The sequence below is a fragment of the Manduca sexta genome, chromosome 12, assembly GCF_014839805.1.
Source record: "Manduca sexta isolate Smith_Timp_Sample1 chromosome 12, JHU_Msex_v1.0, whole genome shotgun sequence".
Taxonomy (NCBI): Eukaryota; Metazoa; Arthropoda; class Insecta; order Lepidoptera; family Sphingidae; genus Manduca; species Manduca sexta.
This window is the reverse complement of record NC_051126.1, coordinates 8,873,702-8,889,194: the sequence shown is the minus strand read 5'-3', so window position 1 is coordinate 8,889,194 and position 15,493 is coordinate 8,873,702. Positions and strand designations below refer to the sequence as shown.

The 15,493-nt window shown below is 33.0% G+C and overlaps 1 protein-coding gene across 6 annotated transcripts; it reads left to right on the top strand.

Moving 5' to 3' along the window:
- Positions 1 to 8,521: 8,521 nt before the first annotated feature.
- On the top strand, positions 8,522 to 14,313 carry LOC115452888. 6 transcript variants are annotated; one of them, XM_030181507.2, is made up of 7 exons: positions 8,548 to 9,328; positions 9,502 to 9,649; positions 10,133 to 10,307; positions 11,275 to 11,468; positions 13,061 to 13,240; positions 13,334 to 13,541; positions 13,805 to 14,313. In XM_030181507.2, exons 2-7 carry the CDS (start codon positions 9,518 to 9,520, stop codon positions 13,813 to 13,815), a joined length of 900 nt encoding a protein of 299 aa, XP_030037367.1. In that variant the 5' UTR covers positions 8,548 to 9,328; positions 9,502 to 9,517; the 3' UTR covers positions 13,816 to 14,313. The 6 variants fall into 6 exon arrangements, with proteins under 6 accessions (XP_037293772.1, XP_037293771.1, XP_037293770.1 ...); XM_037437874.1 differs by having other exon boundaries at positions 8,533 to 8,991; positions 9,502 to 9,617; positions 13,334 to 14,313; XM_037437873.1 differs by having other exon boundaries at positions 8,533 to 9,328; positions 9,502 to 9,617; positions 13,334 to 14,313.
- Positions 14,314 to 15,493: the final 1,180 nt, after the last annotated feature.

Genomic DNA, 15,493 nt, shown 5'->3' with positions numbered 1-15,493 from the left:
TCCATACCAATTTCATCTAAATCCGTTGGGTAGTTTTTGAGTTTAACGCGTCAGACACCATACCTACAGATGCAGCAGGGGACTTTGTGTTGTAATATATTTGTTACAACTTTTTCCGTTCCGTCATACATAATTATTTCTTTCATCACTGTAACCGTTTACTCAGAGCGCGTTATTTGCATTTTTCTTATTGATGCTCCGCTCCTATAGGTCAACGTGATGATATATACCATATATCCTTCCCCGATAAATGAGTTTTCCAACACTAAAACAATTTTTCAATTCAAACCTATAATTCCTGAGATTACCGCGTTCAAATAAATAAACGAACAAATTCTTCAGCTTTACGTAAGTATAGATTCCGGGATAAAAATAGCGCTATATATTTTCCGGGGATAGAAAGTAGCCTTTATACTCTCTAGGGTTTCAAGCTATCTCCATACCATTTTATCGAAATCCGTTGGGTAGTTATTGAGTTTATCGCGTTCAATCAGGCAAACAGATGTGTCTGGGGACTTTGTTTTTTAAATATTTTTTTGAGAAGAACAATTCCGTCATACATTACTGTTGCAAAACTTTAACCATTTACACAGCGCACGCAACGGAAGCTCTCAAAAGTAATAACATTTCCCCGTTTTTGCTTTTTTTTCATTACTTCTGCGCTCTTTTGGTCATAGCGTGATGATATATAGCTTATACCCATCCTCGATAAATGGGTTATCCAACACTAGAAGAATTTTTCAATTCGAACCGGTAGTTCCTGAGATTAGTGCGTTCAAACAGTCAAACTAACGAACAAACTCTTCAGCTTTATATAAATAGTATAAGGTAATTGCATCTAATAAGGGCCGGGTTTTTGGAAATCCTTATAAATCAATTTTGGGAAGTGAATTGCTATGTAAGACATTATGATCAAATAAACCGTTTTTATGTGAAGAGTAAACATTGTACAAAAACAAGGCAGCAGTGGCCAGTTGCTTACAAAAAAAGTTCTTTAAAAGTTTGTCTAAAGTTCTTATTGGGCATTGGCGCTCTAAATAAGGTCCATAATTGAACTGCAGGAACTTAGGCATTATATGCCAGAAAAATCACATCTTAAGAAAGCATTGGTTTTAAACTACTATTAAGTTTGTGGATTTCGTATAATGAAAAGGAAATTATTATAAATTAGTGTCGTGGGCCTTATAAAGTATTAGGAAATATATATATGTAACAACTATTTTATTTTCGAGTTTCAAATGAGACAAATTGTAGTTTTATGCTATTTTTTATTGATTCTAGCTAAGAAAATCATAAAATGTACTAATCAATCAGTTTTTTTGTTTTTGTCTTTGGACCTTATTGGGTATTACACTTCTTTAATCACAGTCTGGACCTTATTAAGTGCTTGAAAATAACAAATATGACAACCACTGCACCTAAAGATTAAAAATAAATATGCATATATATATTCTTATTGTACTTAAATATTTTCTGCTTGGTTATCAACATAAATGTAATTAAAATAAACTTAAATAAATTAAACAGTGGCACCGTTCGACTTACCTATAATTTGGTCATCAAATAAGGTCAGTCGGGGGGAGTGCGCCATAAATTTTTCATAGCTGGATTCAATGCAAAATAATTTCTTTTTGTGCTGACTTAAGAATGTAATTTTATTAATTTAAGAATATTTGGTATTTTGTGTTAACAATCTATAGCCATTCAAGGAAATCGGACCATAAATTAATAATATATTGCTCAAAGTAAAAAAAATGGAAGTAGGCGCACTTGCCTCCGGAAATGGGGTAAGTGCGCCTGTGTACAAAAAAACGCCAATATGAAACATTATAAAGAAAACACTCATTTTAGTCCATAGAGAAATAGGTTTTACTAGCATTGCTCTTGGATAATTTTTAATCACTCAATATTATAACAAACTATGGTTGTCAAATCAAATTCGGGGAAGTGCGCCATATATTTGTAAATCAGGGCTTCAAAACATTTTACAATTTCTTTTGCTATATTTAGGTATTAATATTAGAGTTTTGTGTGCGGATATGTTGGAATAAAAAAATAGTACCCTAATACGAAATCCATTTTATTTCTAAAAACTAAAGAAAACATACAAAAATGTAGGAATTAACGATTTTGAATGCGTTATAACTCAATTACTTAGAATTTGACCTTATGATATTTGATATGTTTTAGCTGCATTATACCCAGATAACGTGCCTGATCGAACATTTGCAACCTTTTCACGCAAAGTTGCTCTAGACCAAGGTATTTCAGTTTTTATTTTTTAAAAACGAACCATCTAATACAACAAATATACGATGAATTAACTAATACGCCCTTTTATTTAAGTCGGCTCAAAACAAAATACCTTGAGTACAAAAAAATAAACCGTTAAGTCTAACATTTTAATAATAATAATTCATGTTAGTAAAACATATTCTCAAAAAAGGTTGGTTACATATGGATCAGGAGCAAGTGCGCCATACGACTATTAACTGTGGCGCACTTGCCCTACTCGACAATTTTGAGGTACATTTTTTCGCATTGCTAAAAATCCTTTATTTTAGTATATATAAATAAAATTCAAGCAGGAAGTTAAAATAAAAGGTTTAAACTATGTGTTCACCTTACTGGTTTACAGAAATATGTTAAATATCTTGAAATATTTGATGTTATATTTTACGGGGTCATCTCTGTTTACGGGTCTAAAAGACACTTAAAATAAAATGGCGAATAAATCGTATTAAAATGAACAAAGCCATTTATGTTTTTTAGTGGAACTATATTTCAGTTAGTAGCATAGATATAAGATTGCGGTAATTGTATAACATCATATTTTCGATTTTTTTAGGGCAGGTGCACTTACCCCGTCGGCGCACTTGCCCCACCTGACCTTAACTAAAAACTAAATTAAAATTGTTAGAGAACGTAACATATACTTAACAATAATTATTATTATTTATTACTTTTTTGTATTTTTTGGCTTTGACCATATGTTTCAGTTTAATTGTTTTGCTTGGATTTGATTCTATCTGATTTAATCTTAAGTACTTTAGGTGACTTTTCTCTTGGCTTTGATTTTTGACCATTAGTATTGTTGTTATAATTTTTAGTCTGACAGTGCTTTTTGTATTATTGCTTGACTTTTTTTGAATAAATCTTTGGTTATTTTCAGTCTGACGTAATTTAATACTTTTCGTCTCGGCTTTGCCTTAGTTAGAAACTCTTTAAAAGTTGACTCTTAAATATCAGATCGTTTTTTATTATTCTGAGAGTGGCATGACTTCATCAAAGTTTTTCTTCCCATATTCATCACCACGCTTCCAGATTTTATATGATTCTTCAATGGTCGCCGTGGTATGTTGTAGTTTATAGCTGCTGCACGCTCAGACATTTCGTTGTTTTTTATATCATCCTGAAAATCAGTATCAGTAAAATCAATATCAATCAGAGACCACCCTGCGCCCCATTTTCTTTTTTGCAAAGATTCTATCCTTGCCTTTACTAAAAACAATAAACTTATATTAATGGATGAACAATCATTAAAATAAAATAAAAAAATACTTTTGACAAATGTATTGTTAATTTGCGTAAATAAAATGTTATAAAACTTGAAAGCGAAAAAATCCAACGAAGAAAAGAGTTTTAGACAAGTGGTATTTTTGTGCATAGTGTACTGAACTGTCGTTATCGTAGCAAAAATATGCCATGTGCTTATTTACACTTATATAAGTAACTGATCATGCTTATATTAAAAATAAGTACCCCTAATAAAATCCGGCCCTTATTGGGCCGAAAAAAGTGGACCTATATAGGCACATAGATATGTCCTGAAAAAACTAAACAAAATCGAGATAAAAAAGCAATAACTTTGGTAACTTACCTTGCCAATCCATGTTCTGAAAGTATGTTAACATTACTATTTCAGAATTATTACAAAACGAAAAGATGGACCTTATTTGGAACCGGCCCTTTTTAGATGCACCTACCTTATAAGAATAATTATAATTATTATTTCTAAATAACAATTGAAATTAATTATATAAGTATGGTCATTTTAAATTAGGGATAAAATTTATAATGAATACAAGGTACAAACCGAAGTAATCAGCTCGGTTGGCAGGTAGGGGGAATAAAAGCATAACGCGTCGCGATCCTCACCGGCGAGGACATGAGCCCTAACCTAACTAATCTACTAGCCTTTCACTGGCTACCTAAGTGATGACTACCCGAAGAAGAATGGCAGAAAGAAACTCTGAGCTTACGTTGTCATCAATTGTTCAGCACATCTTTTGTATTTTTTTTTCCAAGTCTTTTTTGTAATTAAGCAGACCACTACACTGTTTTATTTGTCTGCTACATGCGAATAAACTATCCTTTCGGCAATTGTTTATAAAATTAGATGGAACAATCAGCAGCCCTCAACTCTATTCCGGGCCAATAGGGAAAGCGTTGGAAAACTTTAACTGTCTGGTTTTGTATAAAGAAAGAAAGTTCGTTTAAAAAAGGGCCAACCCACATCTACAAATGAATAGAATTTTTCCGATGTTTGAGCGCTGACATTAAAAAGATTATTGATCCTGTTATACAAAGAAGTTCATTTTTTGTGTTTATCTAACATAAAATCGCACGCAATTATATCATATTTTAAAACAAAAACCATTTTAAAGTACACAAAAAATCTGAATTATTTACGCAATTTTTCACGATTCTGTTATTTTTGGCTTTCAATTTCATATTGATTTTTCATATTTTTCCCTCAATAAAGAATTTAGTTCATAGTATTAGTAGTTTACGCTAAAATATAATAGATTACTGATTTTGAACTTACTTTGTACTGATTTAAAAAACCTCTTATATGCAAAAAAAATAAATATAAATATATTTACATATAATTTTGCCATATGCAACTTTCTGCAGGTGTTCAAAATCGATTTGATGACTTTTTTTCTCTCCATACTTTGACGCTCCACCCTAATGTATAGGATATCTTAAATCATAACGATCTTAATGTGACCTCAGCTCAAAATTTAGAATATTCATTATATTCAAGGTATTTTAATATACCTTAGGATATCATCTTATCTAAGTAGCATTCCAGGAACAAAGGGCTATCCAACACAAAAATAATTATTCAGTTCAAACTCCTAGTTTCTGAGATTAGCCGTTACTGCTCTGCTCCTATTGGTCATAGCGTGATAATATATAGCCTATAGTACATCACGAACAAAGGGCTATCCAATACAAAATGATTTTTTTATTTCGAACCGGTAGTTCCTGAGATTAGCCATTACTGCTCTGCTCCTATTGGGTATAGCGTGATGATATATAGCCTATAGCACTCCACGAACAAAAGGCTATCCAACGCAAAAAGAATTTTTCAGTTTGGACCGGTAGTTCCTGAGATTAGCCATTACTGCTCCGCTCCTATTGGGTATAGCGTGATGATATATAGCCTATAGCACTCCACAAACAAAGGGCTATCCAACGCAAAAAGAATTTTTCAGTTCGGACCGACAGTTCCTGAGATTAGGCATTACTGCTCCGCTCCTATTGGGTATAGCGTGATGATATATAGCCTATAGTACTCCACGAACATAGGGCTATCCAACGCAAAAAGATTTTTTCAGTTTGGACCGGTAGTTCCTGAGATTAGCCATTACTGCTCCGCTCCTATTGGGTATAGCGTGATGATATATAGCCTATAGCACTCCACGAACATAGGGCTATCCAACGCAAAAAGAATTTTTCAGTTTGGACCAGTAGTTCCTGAGATTAGCGCGTTCAAACAAACAAACAAACAAACAAACAAACAAACTCTTCAGCTTTATATAATAGTATAGATTATTTTAATAATTGTTTCAACTAATGTACTTATAAATGTATCCGATTTCATTAAATTATTAATTTGCGTGTCTAAAGTACGAGCAGAAAGAGCTGGAAATGCATTGGAGTCAAAAAGTTCTGAATATGTGGCATTTCTAGATTTTATTTTATTTTCTTCAACTTTTTGTTTTTTTATTGGACATGTCGACGAAATAGCAACGTGATTGCCTTTACAGTTGACACATGTGGCATCTTTAGAGTCAATTTGGCAATTTTTAAAGTTGTGATTTAATGTACAAATCGAACATACTTCTGCATTACGGCAGAATTTAGCAATATGTCCATATTTTAAACATTTAAGGTATTGCTTAACGGGAGGAATATATTTACTTACCTCGTGTCGCCACGAGTCAAGATATATATAGTTAGGGAGGATGGTGGAGGCAAAGGTTACAGCCACTGCCTGGGTCGGAATAAATTTTACCACACCGTCGTTCCCTTTCACCCTGCGCATAAAGCGCCTGACCTGCACTACGTTTTTGGAACTACCAATCAACGAAAAGACCTGTTTATTGGACATATCAATAGGAACCGAAGTGAGAACTCCAGTGACCTCTGTATCGCTAGCGGGTATAGTTGCGTTCAAAGACAGTTGGTCGAGCAATTTTTTATTTTGGATGAACATGTTAGCATTGTTGGGCAAATCAAATGTTATTCCAACTTTGTACTTATTGATGGAGCGCAAATGCATAACACCTGATACTCCATGCTCCCGTATACCTTTTGAAAGGGCCATGCGATCCCTATCACTGAATACTTTGTTCTCGTCCAGGTGGTTAAGGAAGACTATTAGTTCAGTTTGATTTGTATCCTCGGGATACTTACGTGTGTACCCTTTTACCTTGTATATTTTATATTTGTCTTTGGGGTCTTTGTGTTTTGATCCTGCAGCTTCAGGAGACTCCGACGAATCCGTGTCTGAAGATCCGAAGCTCGATAGGTCTGGATCCGGAGGTTCAAGTTCATCTTTTCTCCGTCTCTTCCTGCCCATTTTGATGGGCTAACTAATTATGTACACACTTATTTAATAAATATGTGAAGGCTAATGTGCAAAATATACCAGAAAAGCTTTTTTTTAAATAAATAATTCAAAAAGGGCGCCTTTGCTTATTCACAGTTTCCCGCCTTTTTTTCCACAGCTAAAAAAAAAAAAAAAAAAAATACGCTCCACACTACTATACATGAGTCATTCATACAGTCGTCCAACACTGGCGTAAGAGGTTTAAACCGGGCATTGGGCAAGCATGTAGGGCGACGAGCTCTTAGGGCAAATCTACACTATTATATAAAGCTGAAGAGTTTGTTTGTTTGTTTGTTTGTTTGAACGCGCTAATCTCAGGAACTACCGGTCCAAACCGAAAAAATATTTTTACGTTGGATAGCCCTTTGTTCGTGGAGTGCTATAGGCTATATATCATCACGCTATACCCAATAGGAGCGGGGCAGTAATGGCTAATCTCAGGAACTACCGGTCCAAACTGAAAAATTCTTCTTGCTTTGGATAGCCCTTTGTTCGTGGAGTGCTATAGGCTATATATCATCACGCTATACCCAATAGGAGCGGGGCAGTAATGGCTAATCTCAGGAACTACCGGTCCAAACTGAAAAATTCTTTTTGCGTTGGATAGCCCTTTGTTCGTGGAGTGCTATAGGCTATATATCATCACGCTATACCCAATAGGAGCGGAGCAGTAATGGCTAATCTCAGGAACTACCGATTCGAACTGAAAACATATTTTTGTGTTGAATAGTCCTTTGTTTGTGGAGTGCTCAAAGTTATATATCATCACGCTATGACCAATAGGAGCGAAGCAGTAATGGCTAATCTTAGGAACTACCGGTTTCAACCAAAAATTCGTTTTGTGTTGGATAGCCCTTTATTTGTGGACCGCTATAAGCTATATATCATCACGCTATGACCAATAGGAGCGGAGCAGTAATGGCTAATCTCAGGAACTACCGGTTTGAACTGAAAAAATCTTTTTGTGTTGGATAGCCCTTTGTTCCTGGAGTGCTATAGGCTATATATCATCACGCTATGACCAATAGGAGCGGAGCAGTAATGAAACATGTTGCAAAAACGGGGAAAATTATGAGTTTTGAGAGCTTCCGTTGCCTGCGCTGCGTAAACGGTTAAAGTTATGCAACAATGATGTATGACGGGATTGTTTCACTTAAAAAGTTCTAAATAATATAACAAAGTCCCCCGCTGCATCTGTCTGTTACGTGTTAAACTCAAAAACTACCCAACGTATTAAGATGAAATTTGGTATGGAGACAGTTTGAGACCCTGGGAAGAACATAGACTCCCGGGAAACTACTATTTTTATAACGGAAAACTTTAGCTTGAAAAACTTTATAACGCGGGCGGAGCCGCGAGCAAAAGCTAGTCATAGTATAATAGCCGATCACACAATCTACTTGCATGGTGGGGACTTTTTATATCAATAAAATTTATGTAAATAGGTGAATACTTATATTAGGTATAACACGTACGACTTAACGACTGAAACTCAGAACAATGATTAGTTGTCATTCTTTTATGCTATGTTTTGTACGTTATGTACTTATGTAATATGTTTTTATTATACCTATCTATTGCTTTAGATATTGGAATCTTGGATTAAAATTTTATGAAGTTGATCGGGCTGAGTTGATTGTTGAAAATGTGTACTTTTCTGCTGTGTACCTATACAAATAAATTTTAACGTTTAAATACAATATGTACCGTGTAGATTTAATATTCACGATTTAAAATTGAATATTCAAATCCATAGGCATGTACTTGAAATACCTATTTATATTGTGCAACATTATTTTCGTTTGACATGAGCGATCATGAGCGATTGTCAAATTACTTCAAATTGTGACAAATCGGGATTTTGCAATGTAGTTGCTACTTATGCATTTGCATATTTATATCGTAAATCGAAATTGCTATACAAATATAGTTTAATCAATATAATTTGAGTAACATATTTAGTGAAAACCATATATTTTTGGTTAAATTCCATTACGTCAGACAGTCACCTAAAATATAAACACTGGTGAACCATTCGGCATCTTGCTTGATGTGTGTTGGCGTTTACATCCACTGTATCATTAAAGGTATTTTCGAAATTATTGCAATCTACAATACCTAACCACAGATAAAGAAATCTTTAACCAGTACATAACTTAGAAGTTGAAAGATCAGCGCACGAAGAGATTTGTGAATACCACAACTTGGTAACGTGATTTCATAAAATAACATCGTCAATGTTTTGGGATCACATTTATAGAAGTCGGCAGATCATGCAAGAATTTGAAGACACAGATGTCCACAAAACCAGTGTTTCTGTGTTCGTGGCGTTATTCTATTTGGAAATGTTGTATATTCTTATTATGACCCTATCAATACTTAACAGACTAAACCAAAATCTGCTGTAAAAATTCCCTCTTTACGGTACGTTTAAAGAATATGTGATATCCTCTAAACAATATTGACAAGCTTATATACCGAACAGTAAATAATATTATATTTCTTAAATCAGGACTGTGATGAAGACATATATTATTGCTAACTATACTTTTTTCTACAAAAAAATATTTTTATAATTTTATTAAACCTACTTACAGAAGTGTGTAACTGAAAATGGTGTACCACAATAATTATTCTGCGAGGTTAGACCTTGCTAAAGGTGATAAAAACATCTATGTGAATGTGCCCCAACTTCTACCACATCAAATTGAGGGTATCAGATATCTCTACAAACAGTTTACTAAGGTATCACTTAATGTGTTTTTATAAATAAATTTCAAATAAAATACATTACTATAATATTATAATAATAAATTTCTATTGCATAGGTTTTTTAATTTATTATATATGGGGACTGGCTACCCCATCACTTGCAATTAGACCAGGCAATAAAAATACTTATAGGTTGTAAAAAATTCTGCAGAGTGTTGCATTACATTTGTTTTAACATAAAAATATAACAGTATTTGCTGACTGATACCTGAAGTAGGGCACAGCAACCATCAATTATAATTTTATGAAATCTATTAAATATTTACAATTTTCTATAAAATCTGTTTAAAATCCTGTGAGATATTAGCGTAACATTATTAAATAGAAATCATATTTTTTTAATCATCCACAAGTCCCAATGTAACACTTGTCCACTGCACTGTATTTATCATTAGTTCTAGTGTACATTGCTGAGCTATCTTACTTGTCAACCAACTAATAATTGAACTTTTTCAGAAAAAATCTGGTGTGATACTCAATGACCCAACAGGAAGTGGAAAAACCCATCAAATAGTATTGTTTTTAAATGCTGTTAAATGTTTGTTGAAACAACCAATACTGATATTATGTGGTGCTCATGAAAAAAAACACTGGTTGTCACATCTCCAAGTATTCACAGATTTTGGAAATGGTAAGTAACTGACCTATAATATTTTTGAAAGTACATATAAACTTATAAGACTTGATTGATTATAATTTGTGTACATATAAAATTTATTTATATAATTTGTAAAAAAATCTTTTAATTAAACTTTAATAAGCAACCATGCCATTGTTTCTTTATTGAGTCCTCAGTGAGTTGGCAGCAAATTCCCTATTTGGAACTGGGTTTACTTCCCAGATATGGTGTGACTTCATGTGGGTTTTTTTAAAAGAAATTTTGTGGGTCTGGATCCTCTAGAGCAGTGGTTCTCAAACTTTTTAAATGACGGAACCCTTTTGGGAAGCAAAATACTTGATGGAACCCTACAATAAAACAATTGTTTTTATAAGTGTATTTTTTATTAGTCAGCATAATAAAAGTACAATGTAACAGTTACTAATTATTATTGAGAGAGGTGTTTTGATTTTTTTTTTTCTAAATTCTTGCGGAACCCCCGACAGAGGTATCATGGAACCCTAGGGTTCCGCGGAACACACTTAGAGTATAGCTGCTCTAGAGGATAATCAAACCAGCGAGGTAACTGGTCCTAAAGTAAGAGGCAAATCCTTTGTGCAACATGTTTGTGAATGTGGACTGCATTAACCCTAAGTTGGAGTGGTTGCAAAAGTGTTGAATTAGTTGCTTTACCATTTTCATTTACAATCTTAATAACTTTTTTTGAGCCAATATGAAAATGGATCCATTGGAACAAACATGCTTACAAATGCCTTATTTTGTTTAGTTCATACTCAGATCATCTGATCTGAGTATGAACTCAATCATGCTTGGATCTCCAAGGATGATTGAGTTGTTTACTGTTAATGGCTGTAAATAAGTAAATAGTACCACATAGGCAAACCAGTGGCTCCGCAAATTTATGTATATTTAGAAAAAGATCTAGAAAGTGACTAATACATTATCACAATAATTGAATTTAAAAACATTTTCTTTTTAGGTGTGCTATTAGAACCAATCAATCTGAATACTAAAAAGATGTTGGTATGTGTTAACACAAGGAGTAATCTGGCTTCACTTGTGAGTCATCAGTGGAGTATTGTTGTTATAGATGATGACAGTGCTGTTAATGACATTTTAAAAAAGGGATTTAAGACTGATTTTAAAATTTGGATGACTTCCGTTGATATGAAGGTAATTTTTTAAATGTTTTTATTTTTTTATTTTTAATAGAACTTTGTAATAAAAATAAATACAGTATAATCCGTTTATTATGACTCTGCCTATATTGACCAACCTCTTATTATGACGTAATTACACTACGAAGTTTGGTTTTCATATAAGATTCTTTATAAAAAAGTTGAATATAATGACTTCCCTTACAGTGACATGTCGCTTATTGTGACCCCTTTTTAATAAATTATGTCCGGTTATAATGACCGACATGATTCTTTACGCCTTCGGTAATTTTCGTTGATTCCCGACGACGTTCGGCACGTGGCTCTTTTTGTTTTGGATCTCAGTGATGGGGAAGAAGAAGTCGAGGAAGAACCATTACCTACCGCAGAAGAGGCATTAAAAGCTGCAGAATTATTATCCCGATTTGTTCATAGCAATATTGAAAACGATAATTTGACCATAGCGATGTCTTCTATACACCATAGTATTAGAGACTGTTTTTACAATAAAATAAAAAAACAAAAGCAGACAAAAATTACAGATTACTTACATTAAAAAAATACAACTTTTATGTACAGTCGAATCCGTTTATAATGACATCGAAAGGAATTGACAAACACGTCATAATAAGCGGACGTCATACAAAGCGTTTTGTAAAAAAAAAACATTTTTATGTAAATAGTATGCATGTATTTAAGTATTTTTATTTTATAAGTTACTATGTTTCTCTATTAATAGAAAAACATAGTAACTTATAAAATAAAAATTGCACGTAATAAGTACATACGTATGTATGTATGTATGTACATAAAAGTTGTATTTTTTTAATGTAAGTAATCTGTAATTTTTGTCTGCTTTTGTTTTTTTATTTTATTGTAAAAACAGTCTCTAATACTATGGTGTATAGAAGACATCGCTATGGTCAAATTATCGTTTTCAATATTGCTATGAACAAATCGGGATAATAATTCTGCAGCTTTAATGCCTCTTCTGCGGTAGGTAATGGTTCTTCCTCGACTTCTTCTTCCCCATCACTGAGATCCAAAACAAAAACGAGCCACGTGCCGAACGTCGTCGGGAATCAACGAAAATTACCGAAGGCGTAAAGAATCATGTCGGTCATTATAACCGGACATAATTTATTAAAAAGGGGTCACAATAAGCGACATGTCACTGTAAGGGAAGTCATTATATTCAACTTTTTTATAAAGAATCTTATATGAAAACCAAACTTCGTAGTGTAATTACGTCATAATAAGAGGTTGGTCAATATAGGCAGAGTCATAATAAACGGATTATACTGTACATACATACATACATACGTATGTACTTATTACGTGCAATTTTTATTTTATAAGTTACTATGTTTTTCTATTAATAGAGAAACATAGTAACTTATAAAATAAAAATACTTAAATACATGCATACTATTTACATAAAAATGTTTTTTTTTTACAAAACGCTTTGTATGACGTCCGCTTATTATGACGTGTTTGTCAATTCCTTTCGATGTCATTATAAACGGATTCGACTGTATATAATTTTATAATACGATAAAAACATTTCAGGACATGATATTGTACTTATTGTTGTTTCTTTTCATTTAGACAAATTTAGAAGTATTTTGGAGTATTTATGGTTGGCTTTGTCCAAAAGAAAAAGAAATGACAAAGGAAATCTTTTCTAAAATGAAGGAAACAAATGATAAGTTAGCCAATTTAATATTGATTGATGCTGTAATGGAAGATGTTGTGCTGAGGAGAGTTAATGGTTTATCACCATTTAAGGTATATTCCAATATCAAATAGTTATGGTAATATTATGCATATTACTTGAGAATAAAGGTGGAATGAAATTGTGAAATAATTTTTTATTTTCAGAAACAGACTAATGTAGCAGAAATGGAAATAAAGGTAACTAGGAAGAATAAAGATGTGTCTGGGATTAAGGTTAAGAGAACAAAAATACAAACAAATGTTGAAAAATCTTCAATATCCAATGTACCAGACTTACCAGTACGAAGTATATTAGACAATGTGATTACCAACTTCCAAAATGATGATATCAATGTTGGTTTGAACCAAACAGGTAATGATCGACATAGGCAGGAACCTATGATAACTAATGAAGATATTTTAAAATCTACAGAACCAATTAACAACTGTAAAACTAGAATTCTAGATAGTCTGACAAGTACAAATGATTACGAATCAGAATATGAGAGCAATGAAAGCAAGTTTGCCAACAATGCTTCACAGAAAGCGAAAGGCATACAATTAAAAAACATTGAAACATCTGAAATTGTAACTGAACTGATATCTGTTGAAAATAAACCACAAACTGTTTTCCAGGTACTAAATGACAGTAAAGGTATTGAATTAACAGTTGATAAAACACCCTTGTGTGTTGAAAATGTGGAAAGAAAAAACGTAACTAGTATTCACAAAAATATTGAAGAAACCATGAAGCAAATGGAAGAAAAAGCATTGAAAAAATTTAAGGGCTCTTTTTTAGATAGCATATTTTAGGTGAAGTGAGATTAACGCGTAAGATGTATAACTATTTATGTAAATATAATGTAAGAAAATGTAGGAATGTATGTAGGTGTTTTTATAGCATTTTATTTCGTATTCAAGTAGAAGATTGCTGACACGCCGATCGGCAAATTAGTGCTCGCACTTGACTTCTTCAAAATATGTGTATATTTTTTATTATATATATTTTTTTTTTTTCTTTAAAAGTGAGACATTCTAAGGAAATCTACTAACCCGCTGTATCAGTTGAGCGTAATGGGGATTCCAATTCAGATCCAGTATTCCCGTATATTCTCGATTAACGTTTTCTCAGTTCCATCACTTTACCAAGCCATATATCTTGATCTCTAGTGTCGTAACACTAGAGGTGTAATTCCGTAGAATGACAATGCCGCGTAATGTTTTTGTAATTCCGAGATAGAGATGTGTGGTTATAGCCTATGGACAGTCGTGGTCCTAGTCACCAGTTGATCCGAAAAAATTATCGTATTTTTTTTGTCTGAAATTACTCAGTCACAGTTAGGAGTCAGGAATTTGGCGATTTTACACCTCCGTGCTTCGAAAAACGTGTAAAGCTGTTGATCTTGCGCCTGATCTCATACTAGGTCGTGTCAAATTTGATAGATTGGAATCTGATTCTTTCACTCATCTGTGTGAGGATGGATCTGTGTATTGCGGAGAAATTTGCACATAATATCTGCTGCGTACTTGCCAAGTACGGCTAGGCTAATGTTGACCAGAATTAATTCAAGTCCTAGGATGATTATTATTAATATCATTATTATTAGGATGATTATTATTAATATCATTATTATTAGGATGATTATTATTAATATCATCATCAAAAAACTGGAAATGAGAACAACTGCAGTTCAGTGGCATGCAAAGCTGTCTTCTATTCCGGGTGTTGTTCCAACTGGTCAATAACGATGTTGGACAATTTTGATGTTTCCAATAAATTGAGCGATTCACTACTTTCAATTATATCTCGAAATAAAAGTATTTTTCTGATTTTATCGCAGTTTTTATATTATAATAATCTTCTGCAACGCTTCAAAGACTGAAAAGACGCTGCAGTCTTCGAAACGTAGGGAGAAAATTACTATATATAAAAAACTGCGATAAAATCCGAAAAATAGTCTTATTTCGATGTCAAACATTCGCGTAGACATAAGAAATAATTCTAAATTATATACTTACCCGAATGTGTTCAGAAGTCCTATCAATATAAATAAACAGTTTAAAACGTTTGTTTAAAAAATAACACTACAGGTCTTTCAACTACGATTTTTTCCCATGTCCACGAAAGGAAAAAATGAAACGTAAACAAAGAAAACCATTTTTGTTTAAAACATAAAGTTTGTCCACATTTGTCAATTCCACCGAATACAATTAATGAAAGTAGTATTTTCAATAGCCTGTTACAATCTATGACTCATAATCATAATTGAAATAACCACTGATTCCACGCTACACAGAGCACGCTAAGTTGTTAGTTCCTGTTTT